The sequence below is a fragment of the Parasteatoda tepidariorum genome, chromosome 10 (assembly GCF_982258835.1).
Source record: "Parasteatoda tepidariorum strain Cologne lab strain chromosome 10, Ptep-v5.0, whole genome shotgun sequence".
Taxonomy (NCBI): Eukaryota; Metazoa; Arthropoda; class Arachnida; order Araneae; family Theridiidae; genus Parasteatoda; species Parasteatoda tepidariorum.
The window spans coordinates 101,509,095-101,525,119 of NC_141764.1; the positions used below are offsets into that span (position 1 = coordinate 101,509,095).

At 29.3% G+C, this 16,025-nt stretch overlaps 1 protein-coding gene across 4 annotated transcripts in view; it reads left to right on the top strand.

Annotated features, from left to right (window-relative positions):
* LOC107448897 (FRAS1-related extracellular matrix protein 1) overlaps positions 1–15,523 on the top strand; it is a 44,341-nt gene extending 28,818 nt beyond the window's left edge. For 2 of the 4 annotated variants that reach the window (XM_016064251.4, XM_043038800.3), the window contains 6 exons: positions 1,466–1,668; positions 6,183–6,335; positions 9,104–9,162; positions 12,132–12,240; positions 13,980–14,150; positions 15,237–15,523. In XM_016064251.4, coding sequence (XP_015919737.1) covers positions 1,466–1,668; positions 6,183–6,335; positions 9,104–9,162; positions 12,132–12,240; positions 13,980–14,150; positions 15,237–15,388 — 847 coding nt within the window. In that variant the 3' untranslated portion in view covers positions 15,389–15,523. Of the gene's footprint in view, positions 1–1,465; positions 1,669–6,135; positions 6,336–9,103; positions 9,163–12,131; positions 12,241–13,979; positions 14,151–15,236 lie in introns of all 4 variants that reach the window. The other 2 variants (XR_011637483.2, XR_011637484.2) reach the window with 2 other exon arrangements.
* The last annotated feature ends 502 nt before the right edge of the window (positions 15,524–16,025 follow it).

Genomic DNA, 16,025 nt, shown 5'->3' on the forward strand with positions numbered 1-16,025 from the left:
GACTTTTTTTAGATTCTATTTCTTAGAAACTATTCAACTGATTTCGCTCAAATTTTGTATTTTGATGATTTATACCTTTCAAGTCAAAAATTTTTTGACTAATATTAAATAAAATAATAAAAAATTTTTGCTAAAAGTTATTTTTTGCATGGAATTATATTTGAATAATCAAATTTTATAATTATGTGTAATAAAGTTTAAATTTGTTTAACAAAAGTTCTCAAAATATAACAAAATATGCAAAAAGAGAAATTAACATTAAGGGGTCCAAATTTTGAAGCTCTCTCCTGACCAAACTAAGTTGTAGCTATCCCCTATATATTGAGAATCAGAAATCCGAATTCATAAAAAAAAAATTATGTTTATTCAGAGAAAGTACGTTTTTGTGTTTAATTTGGTAACTTAAAATATCGTCTAGACTTATTAATTAGCATATTTGAGGTCATCCCCTCAAGCCAGTAAGATTGAGTCCTAGAATGTGAAAATCCAATCATTAAATCAAAAGTTATTCAGTGCATCCTTTTTTTTTGCTCTCGCTGTACATGGAAGGCTTTTTTGATGAAAAAGTGGCAACTGACAGGCAGTTTTTTAATCATCATTTGTTATATTTTGTCACCCTGTGGCCGATGACTCTATTAACTTTATAATATAGCCTGTTGACTAATGCTAAAAGTAAGGGCTACATTTAATTGAGGAATGATCTTTATTTTGACCATTTATAATGATAATTATCAGCAACACAGTAATCTCTACAGAAGGAATTTCCAACTTTATGTTTGTGGGCATCATGCAGGGTTCACGAAGGTGGGCCTGTACAGAGAAACCCTGTGAGTTTTTTTTTCAGATTGGCCCTCTTGAAAAAACCCATCTTTAAGCCCGAGTATATTTTTCCCCCTTTTTATCATTTTCAATCAATTTTCTTTATTGTTTTATAAATTTGACTTTGCCGACCGGCCTGTGTAGGGGTTAGGGGTTGCATCAGAAAGGTTCTGGGGTCGAATCCCGGGCAAGGCATGGATGTTATTTCCTTCTCTGTACTATCTGTCCTTACTGTGGGAGCAACATTAGCCCACCTAATATGGTGCCCCTGAAAGAGTGGCCAACAAATCTGCCCTTCAGGTGCCTGTATGACCTAGGTCATTATCCAAGTGGGCATTGGAAAAAAAATAAACCTTGTAACTTTTAATACAAAATTATGTGAAATAAAACATATTTCAGTCATTGTAAATGTTTTTTAAGTTTTGATTAGTTTAGTTCACACTGTAAAATCGCTAAAAGAATAAAAAACCGAAAAACTTATGTTCAATAAAAGGAAATAAAGACGCTTTCTGATATTTTAAAATTTTAGTTAAAAGAAAGTGATTTTGGGAATTTTTTTTTAAGAGATTGACAATGTTAGATCTGAGGACCTAAAATATTGTTTTGAATTTTTGAGAAGGCATTTAATGAAAAATCTCTTTTTCAGGCTTCATCTGCATTGGTCTGTCATTCATTTTGTCTATTCTGAGTATTCAGTCTGTGAAGATGAAGGAACTTTAAATATTGCTCTTCAGAGAATCGGTCATTCAAATACATCTTCTGTCAAGATATTAATCAATGAACTCACGGCCAGAGAGAGTCTCGATTTTGTTTCAAAAAGAGAGGAAAATACAGTTCAGTTTGATCCTGGTAAAAAATCTTATCCTCTGTTGATAGCTGATTCTTTATGTATTTCTAATGTAATTTGTTAGCTTTCTTGTTTTGCTAAACAAAGCTTTTCCTAAACAAACCTCCTTTAAGCAGACACTTTTGGGACCCAAAAATTGTTCGCTTATGAAAGTTCTCTGTTTATGGAAAAGGTACACTACCCTAGCAGGAAAATAACTTGGGCCTTCATTGGACTAATATTCACGAATCTTGGCACAATAAGGGTTCAAATGGCCGATATAGGCCTTCTACAGAATTGTCCAATTCACCCAATATTTTACTACCATTTTGCAACCAATATCAGCCTTATATAGAATTGTCAGATTCACCCAATATTTTATAATCAGGGGTCTGTCCAGACATTTTGTGAAAGGTCCGTTTTTGTAAAATTGGGAAAAAATTACTCGTAATTTATGAATGTAAAATAAACGTTAAGTGACATTCTTTCAACCAGGGTCCTGCTTTTGTGAATTTGCGCAAATAGGGTCCTGTTATTGCAAAAAACTTTTTCAAGGAGTTTTTAAATTGTAAAGACATACAGGATTATGCTCAACACTGTAAAATCATAATTAAAAAAAATTAAATTTTAAAAAATAAACATAAATTCCTGCTTTTAAATTAGAGATGCAACATACAAATATTTGATATTTAGCCTATACTGCTGCAGCAGAATATTCATTTCGGACGAATAAAGGAAGAAGCTTCTGCCGAAGACAAAACTTGGTTCGTTTACATCTGTCTTTCTTTCTCCCCCTTCTTTCTTCCCCCCTTCCTGGGAGGGGTTTATTCGATTAACAAAACAATAAACAAATTTGTGAAGGGTCCGATTAAAAGATAAATTATTTTGTGGAGGGTCCGTTTTTAAGTTAAAATATTTTGTGAAGGATCCGTTTTTATGAAAAGATATTTTGTGAAGGGTCCGTTAACTGACCCAAATTTCTTCTGAACAGACCCTTGATAATCATTATTCAGTAAGTCCTTTATTGGCCCTGAATATGCCACTATTAATACCAGTGGCCCCCATCCCCCCAAGCTCCTGGGCGCATTCATGCCCCCCCCCCACAAAAAAAATTTGCTAACTTCCCCCTTCCATGTTAGCTTGTTCGAAATAGTGCTACTTTGCTTGCTCATAATATGACAATGCTTCCTTTATTTATGTACATAAAAAAAAATTCTCTCGGCTAAATCCCCCCCCCCAAACTATTCATTTTATTTAGTGTAAAAATCCCCCCCCTCCAAGCTTTAAGTGGGCGCATCGTGCGCCCACCTTCCCCCCTGATGGGGGCCCCTGATTAATACTGCATAGGACCGATATTAAAAAATTTAGACATCCCAATATGGGTCCCTCTGAGCATGTTCGTATAGGACTCATATTGAGCTAATTTTGAGCCCAACTGGAACCAACGTAAAATTGTTGCTATGGTAATAACGAAGTCTAACACTATAAATTGTTTTTAGATTAATTGCAATGGTATGGAAATGATTAAATAACCTATAATAACTATTTACGTTGATGTTTACTTAAACTTTAAAACATAATTTTTTTTCAATACAAAAGGGAGGATAAAAAATTTTATATATATATACGTAATTTTAGATATATACGTAATTTTAGATATAGTTTCAGACAAATGAATGTGTTTTTCCTATTTTTTCAGATATTTAAGTTAGTCATATAATGCTGAATAGACGCTTTTAATTCTATGTCACTTCCTCAGTTGGTTAAAATTATTAAGTTTTCACCCCACCCCCTAACTCCTCCCCATCACTTGATAGGAAGCATGGTTATATGCTCTTGATGGAAAACCTCCTGCAATGCACAGAAGAAGGCAGCAATACATACATGTAAGACACTAGGCCCTATGGAGTTGCTATATTCACAATCGATCATCTGTTGAGTGTCTGAATAAATGTTTGATTTGTATGACTGCCTCAATGACTAGATTTCTGCTCTTTTTTTTTCTGTAACCCAGAGGTGTCAAATTGATTAGAAGAAGAAAAGAGTTTTCGATGAGGAAAAGGAATTGAAAGCATTTAATGCATCAGTTCAGCTTTTCAGGTCTCCTAACATGTGTTGTCCGAATGAAGAGATCAAAAGATGCCACTGTTCCTACGTATTTACGTGAGCAGTATCATTTTCTCACCTTTCTTTGCAAAGATAAAGGAAGGCGTCAGGAGAATAATTGATTCATTAGTAGTGAAATAGCTTAGCAACATTTTGAGCTATGGATACAACAAAAAATTTGCATGCTTTATGAAGAGATCAAAAGATGCCACTGTTCCTACGTATTTACGTGAGCAGTATCATTTTCTCACCTTTCTTTGCAAAGATAAAGGAAGGCGTCAGGAGAATAATTGATTCATTAGTAGTGAAATAGCTTAGCAACATTTTGAGCTATGGATACAACAAAAAATTTGCATGCTTTAAAAGTGGTAGATTGTTGCTTTATTTTCTTCCTAAAACTTAAAGCACAAATATTTTTTTTTTTTCAAGTTTAAAAAAAATTGGAGTCTTGTTTGAAGTGATGGAAAATTATGTTTCCAAGCATTAATACATATCTGTGTCCAGTTAAAGGAGTGTCCATTTTTAGGAAGTGTTCATAATATTTTATTCATTGAAGACTTCTGGGGAATTAAAAATATGTTCGTCATGAGAGACATCTGTTTTATTGGAGTGTCTGTAACCTGAGGTTTCACTGTAAACGGATTGGGTAAACTGGACATTTGCCCTGAGCCTTACCATTTCTAGAACCCTACCTGGGGGGTTGTGCCAGTGCTAAAAAAAGTCATTTATTCTGCTTAATTATTAAAATTTGATTTTTTTTTTTTTTTTTTAATTTATTTATTTTTATCTTGGCTTCCGAAGACAGTGATCACCACATTTCTACACGCAAAGAAATTGCTCAAAATAGTCTTTGGGTATTCTGAAGTCTAAATGACACTAAAATCAAACTCCAAATTAACTGACTATTTTTAAATAATTTAAAATTCTCTAGTTTAACGTAATAAAAGAGGAAGTAAATAATGTTTTTTTAACCGTTGAGTTTTAATTGATTTAGTAAAAGTAATTAGTTTTTTAGTAAAATCTGGATTTAACAACAAAAAAAATTGCATTTCTAGCCTCATTATGAACTTTATTATGAAGCAGTTTTAAACAACTTGACAAATAGTTGGAGAAAAATAAAAAGTCTATGTTCCTTTTATGGAATTCATGGTTCATAATTCAGCTACAATAGGTTTTGCTAGTAGTAATTTAAGTAAGAGCATTATGTGGAAACGTTTTTTATTTGACATGCATGATTTAAAGATCATACAAGCATTTTTTTTTCTTATAAATGGAATAACCATTCAAGTTCATGTGATTATGGGACACAGTTATTCACTCTTCCATAAATGGCAAAAGTAAATTAAATTTAAAGTCTGTTTAAATTTCCTCTATTAAATCAAACTTTTCAGCATGACTACAACAAAGATGTGAATGTAGCAGAAGTTCAGTTTAACACCAACTACTACATCTACTTTAAATTTTAAAAAAAAATTTAATCTGATATCACCTGAAATCCAATAAAGTGTCAGTTGTGTACTACATATAATGTGAAAGTCTTGCTATCCATAATTTAATTAACAAGTCCTCCAAAATTTTCTAAATTCGGTGGGAAAAAAAATTTAAATTTATTATTTATTATAGCATTTTGGTTTATTTTCACTATTAGTTATTTTAATAATCGTTTAATTTCAGTTTTCGTATAATATTTTAGTTTGTTTTTCTTTTAGCAACAATTTAGATATTTGTGTTTTACTGACATTTTTATTATGGTGCTAAATTTTTTTCGATTAAATATTGTTACATGAAGCACAGAAAATCTCAGCATTAAATAATAAAAACAATTGGTATGATTTTTGTATGTACAGTGATTTTGAACCCAATTCAGAAGACAGTGATCCATCTACAATTGGGGACGTCAGCACTGTGGTTGGTATAAGCCATCGCTGGGATTCAAACTTGGTTCATCTATTCCCTGAGTCACCACAGCTCATGGGAAACTATTGTCCCCCATAATCTTTATTCATTATTACTAACAATCATAATAATTGTTTAATACATTGGTTTTTCAAGGCACTGACCATACAGATAATAAGCTAATATTTAAAATGTAGATTTTCAGAGCTTAATATCTGAAGTTTTCACTTATCTTAAATTTGCCTACTCCCCTCAGGTTTTTATTGTTATTTTCACAATTGGCAAAATTAATTTCTTTCAAACTGTTTTGATTTTTTAAACAATTGCATTAAATCTTTAAACAATAGTCTTAAACTATCGTGATTACTTCCTTTGTTTAATTGATAAACAGAAATTTATTATTTGGTGATATTTTTTGTGTGATTTAAATGTATTTATTTTTGGTGATTTGATATTGTTGAAAAAAATCTAAAGTATACTTCAATCAGTATAGCCTAGAATTTGCCGTTGAAATGAAATCCGCATTAATTCAAAGGTGTGGCAGAATCATTTTGGAAGATTGTGATTGTTAGGGATGATGACAAGGAAGACCCGGTGGAACGATTGAAGCTTGTGCTATCTGAGCCCAATAATTGCCTCATTCTCACTTCTAATTCAACTCTCATCAACATCTATGATCTCAACACAGGTTTGTTTTTATTCACTAAACTCATTCATTTCATCTTTATTTTAACTAAAATACCATGAAGCTTTTGAAAATAAGTTTGTACACCATTCTAATAATCTAAAAATGTTTTATTTTCAATTGTAAAAAAATTTTAAAATTTTACGTGACCACGAGATTGCTTGCTGGTGTTGAACTCAAGTTTTATATTTATTTTTTCTGATTTCTTTATTTGTTTGTTACAAAAAATTTCTCCTGTTAGGAGTCTCAACACGATTTTTTTTTTTAAAAATTTTTCCAATAAAATCTAGTGGTGTGCTTGAAAACAAAAATGACAATTTCTTCTTTTGTTTTATTATTTTTATATAGCTTTTTAGAATTTTGCAAAAAATGCTACCATAGCAGAAATTGTATCCTTAACGTTAATCTCTTTCAAAGTGAACTAATTTTTAAATTCCCCTCAAGCAATATAGAAATATAATTTTTAATCCCAGTCAGGACCACAATCAGCCGATTCTCTCTTCACTGCCCATGGTATCGTGTATTAAACGAGCCTTTCTGATTCTAGCATCCTGAAATCACACAAACATGATCTCAATACATTACTCAGCCTGGTTGGTAAGACATTAAAGTTGTGTTGTTCTCACAAACACAAATTAAAGCCAATTAAAGGTGACTGGTGCACATTAAATCTGTTGGGGTCACAAAGTCCTCCAAGTTCCTATAACAAATCACTGCCTCTCAAGGTTCTGAATTGGAGATTGATCAATCTCTGATTCAGGTCAAAATTATAGGCTGCGGATAAATGAAAAGTGTGTGATTGAATCTTCCCTCTGAAACGGGTTATGACGTATCTGTATTGGAAAATCGTTTTCTTGGCCATAAATGGCACTACTGAAACACAAAAACCTCTGCCTTAAAAATGCACTTGATCTGAAGCAGGCTTGCGGATATTGGCAAGTGGCATATCTAAGAACAACACATTACTCTCTTATTAATATGCATACATACTCTTTAGCATTTATAGTATGCTGACCTGTGGAAGTGTTTCTTTTTCATTCTGCTGATACTAGATTAATTAAATTGAGCACAAGTTTCATTATCTTTAGAAAAAAATTTACTTTTAACAAATGGAGAAAATTTATTTTCACTTTTATTGGTAAGAAAACTGATTCACAATTCAATATGATTACTCGGTAAATATTTTTGAAAAAATTTTCAGATCTTTTGTTGTAATTTTGAATATTTCATTATACATTTGTCAAATGAAAGAGGCCAATTAAATCGATTGGTTGCAATTGAACCAAATTATTAAATCACAAAAGTAGGAAAGAGCTTTTTTTTTAGCAGAGATTCTCGTTAATGCAAAGAAATATTTTTTTTTTTAAAAAGTCCCATAGTTTTCTTTACAATAGAATTGGTCTTCTGATTATTCTAATATCCAGCTTTAATATTTTTATGTAGATTATAATTGAAGCACTTTTCTTCTATCTTTCTTTAACATAAATTATGAAGTTGTCTTCAAATTTTTCTAATATTCAGATTGACATATTTTTATATAGATGATAATTGAAGCAATTTTATATGTATATGTATATTTCTTTAGCATAAATTATGATCGCCTGTCAGCACTTCTTGCTTGTAAAAAAAGATGTTTCTTTATTTTATTCTAACTCAATCATTTAATTTTTAGATGTATATATTTTTAAATGTCAATCAGAGCAATGATTGATTAATTTAATAGTAACTCCTCTATTTATTATGAAGAAATCTTTTCCTCTTACTTGACTATGTTACTTTTTCAGCAGGATTGGCATTTTGTCTAGAAAAAACCTATTTTTTCCAAGATAATGGAAGAAACTGAATGAAATTGTAGAAACTAAAAAAGACCCATCCAACTATTCAGAAACATTTCAAGAATCTCATAAATTTAAGCAAATTAAAATTAATAAATACCAGAAAGTTGAAAGTTTTTCACTTCTGCTTCAATAAATAAATAAGTTTTATACAGAATTTTAAAAATTTATATTAAACAGTCAGTTTTGGTATTCATACTTAACAGAACTTGATTGGAAATCAGGATGCTAATTGTAATTGTGAACTAATTGTGAATTGTGTGTTTGATAGTGTGTTTAGTAGCATTAATAAAATGTGATAAATATATAATTATAAAATTGGATTATACTATATTCATTCACATAAAATATTGTTAACTTGCCATTAATTTTTTAAAAAACTCTTAATTTTTTTTTTTTTTTTTTGCTTTTCAATTTTTGTTTATTTAAAAAGGAAACAATAAGTGGCTTAAAAATAAATATAATTAAAACTAAATAGCAATTATAAAGTTTATTCATATTTGTTATTTCTTTTTGAAAAAAGTTCCTTCCATTTCTTCTACTTGTTTTAAAAAAAGCTTTTTTTTTTTTTTTTTTCATTTTTGAAATTAGCCTTTCCTGTTTTTCTTCACAACTTCCAAAGTAAATAATTGCATTTTTTCTGGGGAAAAATTAGAAATTTTAAACTATTTAATAGTAGGTGGAAAAGAATACTTTATATAAATAAATAAAAAAACATATTTATTCTACTTGGCCACAACAGGAAATGTATACTATTATGTATAATTTATACAAAAGGTCTTAAGGAAAAACAATTTCTAAAATGATAATATCAACAACAAAAAATTTGTTCCCTTTTGAGTTCCTACTAATGAAATTCAAAAACTGCTGACACATAACTTTCGCTTAATATTTTTAATCCACCTACCTAAAATTATAAATTGTGCCTTTGTACAGATTCCTGTTCTAAGATGCCTTTGAAGAAGAGGAAGGAGTTTAATTTAAACCTCAAAGAAGTAAGGACTATTTAATTGTACCGAGCTGTATTAAAAATGTGCATAAATCTGTAATCATTTAAAAGAAAAGAAAAAAAAGGAAAAAAACTTTTTTTTGATTTAGTACTTTTTGTTGTTCTAATACCTAGAATTTTTTTTTTACGTGATTATATTTCAAAGTAATATAGTTTCAAAATGTAATACTCGTACATTATTTATTAACTGCTTCATTTATATTTTATTTTAACTGTTTTAATTTATATTCCAGATCTTTATTAAACAGGAGTTACATTTTTTATTGGCGTATTGTAACTTATTCAATGAAATCTGAAATTAAAAATATAAATTTTGTATAAAAATTTTTGTAAATTCTAATTTTTTTTTTCTTGTTGTTCAAATCTCGCCAATTAGTCTCATTACTAACTTACGCATTTTGCCCAAAATTACTCAAAAAATTTTCGCTAAAACTTAGTAATAATTATATTGACATTGAATAATGATAGGCAATGGTTAACTTGCTTCAATTCATGAGCGGGATTTCCATTTGGAATATTTTACATTCCTTCCCTGTTTCATTTATAAAAAAAAATAATAAAATTTAAAAAAATATAAACCTTACAATTCTCATCCAAAAGGTTTAATCTGTACACATGTAGCTTTCTGAAATTTTGTTTGTAGATAGTAGTATTTTATTAGTTATTTGCCGTAGCTGTATATATTCATAATTTCCCTAAAAAAATTAATGTAATCTCTGGTGGAGTAAAAAGAAAAAAAATAGAAGAAAATATTACGTTCATAAAAATTAAAATTCCTTTTTATGTTATTGCACGCCGAAAAATTATTATTGTAAAAATTTATTATTTTCAAATAAATAATCTTTTTTTTTTAAAAAATGTAAGAAATTTTAAGGACCTAAAATCTGTTAAATTTGTTTGAAAACCATATCTTTATAATTTATTTTGACAGAAGCAATGTATATATTCTATAAAAAAAGACTTTATTTCCTGATTAAATAATACTAGTAACAGATTTAAAGTTTTAATGTACTTAATCATTGACTGGATGCCTGTGGATGTCTCTTAGCTTTCCCTTTCTGCATATAACTCCCATACATCAATCAGTACTTTTATTTTTACTGGAAAGAGAAATTTTTGTAAAAAATATTTTAAAAATTTAATCGAAACATCTTGATTTTTTTTTATGATACTCTCTGATAATTTATTCAGTTATACCAAAGAATATCCGTGGAGGAAGAAGGCTAGCTTTCGTAGGTATAATGCAAACCAGTTCTCCAAAGGTTGATATAATCTCTGAGTATAAAGGAAAAAACAAAACATATGGGCATGTAGCAGAAATTCTTAAAACTAATTTCCACCCTTCTTTCCCCCCAACCACTACAGGGGTTGGGGAAAAGAAGAAGTTTTCTTTTTTTATTTATTATTAGTCTGCACCACATTTTTGCACTATTGGTAAACAGTAATGTACCGTTAGCAAAGATATTTCTTTGAGTGTACATTAATATCATTCTATATCTGCTAACACATTTTGAGAAGGAACAAAATAGTGGTGCGAGTGGTAGCGTACCCAACCATACATGTAGAACAGCATACCTCCTGACAGTCACTTTTCTTCTTATGCGCTAGATCTTAATACATAGGATGCTCTGTTAAATCTGAGTATGTTGCTCACCCTGTAAGTTTTTTTTCCCTGGTATCTTATACCGAACTGAGCCGTTCACCGCGTTTGTTGCGTATTCTGAGAGCTGGAATTCTTCTCCTTTCTGTATTCTTTGGTTATACATTCTTAATAATTTTACCTTATGTATGTCTGTAATAATGTTAATATATTTTAAAATTAAATAAAATTTAAAAATCCAAAATTGGAATCTTTCAAATCTGCGTCTATTTGTGTTTTCAGAATAATACCAAATTTGTTTTTCTGTTTTAAGTTTGCATTGCAGCTCTGCTTTCAGTCTTTCTTGTTATGGTTTGTTTATTAATACCTTAATAAACAAATCCTGGTGGATAAAATTGATAGTTAAAAATTGGTTAACAACATGAAGCAAACTGTTATTTGTTTGTATTGTTGTTAGGTATTATTTTTTATTTATGATGCATTCGAGATATAATTGCAAATCTTACTCACAACACTTATAATAAAAAAAATCTATTTCTTCGATGACACATTGCATGATAGTGCTGAAATAAGAAAGTTTTATCTTTTATTTTTGGCTTCCCAGAAAAAAGTACCTAATAATAAGTTTTATATGAATAATTGTTTATACTAGAAAAACTTTGGGACATTATAAATTTTAAACAATTTTGTATTTGAAACCTAAAAACTGAAACAAGTTCATATAATATATCATTAATGTTTTAAATAGCAAATTTTTCAGGACAAACTTCTCTTGAAAGCAGAGTTTTAAACTAAATTTGATGTAGTAAATAGCAATAATAAATTTTTTCAAATTAAAGGCTTTTAAAAAATATCCATATTAGTTAAATATTTTTTTATGAAATGCTTAAAAATAAATATCTATAATAATAATTGTCCAAAGAAATCCATTTTTTCCAACACTTTCTTTTTTTCCCCTTTTTTATGTGTGTCTATAGTACAATTAAAATTAAGGTGATTTTTTCTATAATTTTATTCCCGGGTTTTCTTTTCAATTTTTTTATTGAAATAAAAAAGGCAACTATAACCCTAATCCCTAGCCCTAGTGCACTAGTATTATGTAAACTAGAACACCAACATGGGATGCAGTTCACGAATATTATTTTTGTATCATAACAAGCCAGGTATTCAGTCACTGATAAGAAAATTGAGGAGTTTGATTACAGTACTAAAAGGATTGTTTGACTGTCTGCATTATTTGATTTCTTGTAAACTATTTTCTATTTCATTTAATATTTATTTGTGTTCTTTGATACATTTTATCCTTATTATCGCTTATATAGTTTTCTGTTTAAATAAGAGGTCCTGTATTGCAGGAGTGCAATGATAACTGTGATGAATATTCTCAGAGTACTCAAATGGAGGTTTTGTCCGATAACATCCCAGACACTACAGTTGTTCCCGAAGCTGAGGAATGCCCAGATGGTAAAACTTTTAACACACATATTAATGAAAAGTCTATCAGTTATTAGATATTGTGACGTATTTGAAGATAGTTATGTTATTCAGCGATAACTGTCTTCAATTTATAGATATTCAATATGTAAAAACTTTTCCTTTGCTGCTATTGGTAGAAGTATTTTTGCTTTCTGAAGACGCCTTGTACTAGTAAAACCAGGCTATGAATTTATTGGTAGTAATAACATTGTATTTAAAATATCGAGATTTTATAAATGACATAGAAATTGCCAAAAAAATGATAAACCGTAATAACTGCTGTAAAAGCAATTGAGTAATTAACCTGATTTACAATGGCATAGTCGTGAACTGAGCGCATCAAAAATTAATTACTCAAATTTTAAATCCGTGTCTTGTAAATGCATTGACTAATAATAGTATCATCATTTGAAAAACCATGTAAAAAACGTCAAGGGGAAAAATAACTGCCTGGAAAATGACGCGAATTAACGATGGAATAGACACGAATCAAACAGGCTAAAAAGTTATTACTTATATTCGAAATGCGGTTTCCGCAGTAGCGTCGTATTAAGAAATAGGAAATTGAAAAACCATGTGGAAATGACTGAAAAAGTTTAAAATTATCCGAAGAAGGTGTAGATTTACAACAAAAACGTCGCTAATTAAGCCCCTCATTGTCATAATATATCGTGTGTCACTGTCATAATATATCGGAATTTGAAAAACCAAGTCAAAAGAACCGTAAAGGTGAAAAAATTCTGTCGAGAGAACGAAATGGATAGATAATTGAGTAGCCGCAAATAAAGCAAATAAAAAAATTTATTACTCAAATTCGCACTGTTGGTGTAGCAATATTACAATATTAAAAATATTGGAGTTGCAAAAGCATGTAGAGATGACCAAAAAAAAACAATAAATTTCTGTAAAAATATAATCAGAAAACGACTTGGATTTGCAGACAGTTTTATTGTGATCTGATTGAGTGTCAAAAAACGATTACTCTAATTCGAAATTCGTGTATCATAATATCATAATAACATTGTGATTAAATACTGTAGTTCCATGTGGAAGTGACTGCAAAAACTGTAGGAAAATCACGTGTATATTTACGATAAAATCATCGTGAATCGAATCAGAGAACTCTCTTTTGAATCCAGAATTGCCCATTCAGCCCAAGGATGATGAAAATTTTCCTCAACATTTAAAAAATTCCCTTCCCCCATTTCCACAGACATCAAAACTCTATGTAATATAATTTAAACAACTCCATTTTTTTAGCTGTATCTATCTCAATTAGATTCCATGTTAGAACTATTTTGTTTAAATTATATTTAGAAGACAAAATTAACTTTACAGTAAAGAATCACTGATAAAAAAAAACGGTCCATTTATGATTGTAATGTAAAACTGACTCATTTTATCGTGATTTGCTGTTCTCTGTAAAATTTATAGTTGGGTACAAAAGTTTTGAGACAATAATTTTTTTTTTTTTTTGTTCTAACTTTTTCTGTAAGCAAAATTTTTTGATGATGTAAATTAGTAATTTGTAGCTTTAGTCATCCTGCATGAGGAACAACTAATAATAGACTTGAAATTTTTTGATTTAACTAACACCAAATGAGAATTTGAAAAATTGAAATCAAAAGTTTGGAGATGATTCTAAACATTAAAGAGATAAATGTATTGTAATTTTTATTCAAAAAACTTCTGGCATATCATATAAATTGCAATTGTTTTTCTTTCAGATTGGCAGAAATTTGGAAAAACGTGCTATAAATGGTATCGTCCAGCAACATCGTGGGCGAATGCACAATCTATTTGTGAAGAGCAACCACGTGGAAATCTAGTACGAGTTGAGTCTCAAGATCATAACAGATGGCTAGTGCCAGTAGCCAACAACAGACCATTTTGGATCGGTAACAACTTATTTTTCTGTTACTTATTTTATAATGTAGACAATGTAACCTCAATAAAGAGGACACATATGAAAGGACTCATAAAGTTGCATACTGAAGAAAAGGACATGCTAACTGAAAAATCTAATGCCATTATCTATTATTGGTTGGATAAATACATAATTAGAAATGAATTTCATTATTATTTATTTCAAATTATTACATTTATATTGATTAAAATTTTAAAAAATATATAAAAGTGCATTTATTTTATGTGTACAGTACAGCAGAAAAGAAAAAGTATCACTCTGCATAACTTTTATATCTAATGATCAGATAAGTTATGAAATCAGATGGTAAGTGTACATTCTCTAAATAAACATACCTTTTTTTAGATGGATTCAGGTTTCTGACCCCCAAAATTTGTAAATAAGGTTCTCATAATTAATTTTATTTTTTGGCGTATTTCTCCTTATCTCAAAAACTTTATGAGCACAATTATAAAATTTGTTTATCCAAAGATTATTCTGTGCAAAAAATAAGTTTTAGTAAGTATTTATTATTTTATTTAAAAATAGTCACAAAAAAAATTTGTCCACCTAGCATTTAGTAAAAAATGAGCAATTGCTTAGTTATAATTATTAGGGTAGATGTCCCACTTGAGTTACATTCAGCAAAAAATTATAGATATCATCATGAACGCTTTGCCATTTCAAAATCATAATCATTACGTAAACATTGTTTTTATTAATAAAAGTTTTGTCTTTTGCAGATGTATTTTGTTGATATTTAGTCGGAACCACCAATGAAATACCATAAAAAGTTAATATTACATTGAATTTTCTATGAAAATTTTGAGCATCAAATTTAAAAGCAGGAAAAAAAATCTCTAAAATTTTTAGTTACCAGTTTTCTTGACTCTTATAATTTATTCTTTTTCTGTTAAATTAAAATGAATAGATTTTTTCATGTGTTATAGCAAAAAAATATGGAAGAATGTGTCAATAAATATCGACTCATTCTGTCAGGCAATTGTAAATGATTTGAAAGAACTATAAACGAAAAAAAAAAACTTTTATGAGGTGTTTATTTTTATTCCTTATGTAGGTAATCGTCCTGAAGATGAGTCAGGTTTCACAAACTGGAAAAAGGGATCACCTGGAGGAAAACATCGGTGCGTTCTAGTTCGAGGATCCGGTATTTGGATCAACAAAAATTGTGAAGCAAACCAGAGTTTCATTTGTGAACAACCCATTTAATGAGAATGCATTTTTACAATTTTAATGAGTAAAATTTCGATTTGAATATAATTTTATTACTTTCAAATCAAATTTTAAACGTTGCACACAATGAATCTTTGTGTTTTAATAAATAAATATAAGTGAGTAGGATTATTTATCATTGCAAATGTGACAAACGTCTTTTTCACAGGGACATTTTCATACGTTAATAAAACTATGATATCGTCGGCTACCTTTTTATTTCGGGTACAGCTCGAAAGAAAATGGATACAACTCAAAATGCATGTTGAAGAAAATGTACTCAGCAAAAAATGCATCTTTTCAGTTTACAACCCAAATTTAATAACTATACCAGAAACTTCGTGGTTAGGATGACTAGATATATTACAGATGTATTTTTTCATGCAATGTCTTCATATTCTAAACCATGAAGTGAATTTTAAAACTCAATTTTTACAATGTAAATTTACTGTCACTATTATAAAGCTATTACACCCATGGCAGCCTTGTAAAAACAACTGTTGATTTTTAATATCGTTGCAAAAAAAAATTCTTAAAAAGAATATGTTAAGAGTTTCAGGGAAATGGATGACATTGTATTACAAATATATTTGAATCTATTAGTTTATTCTTCAAAAAAAGTATAATGTTCATA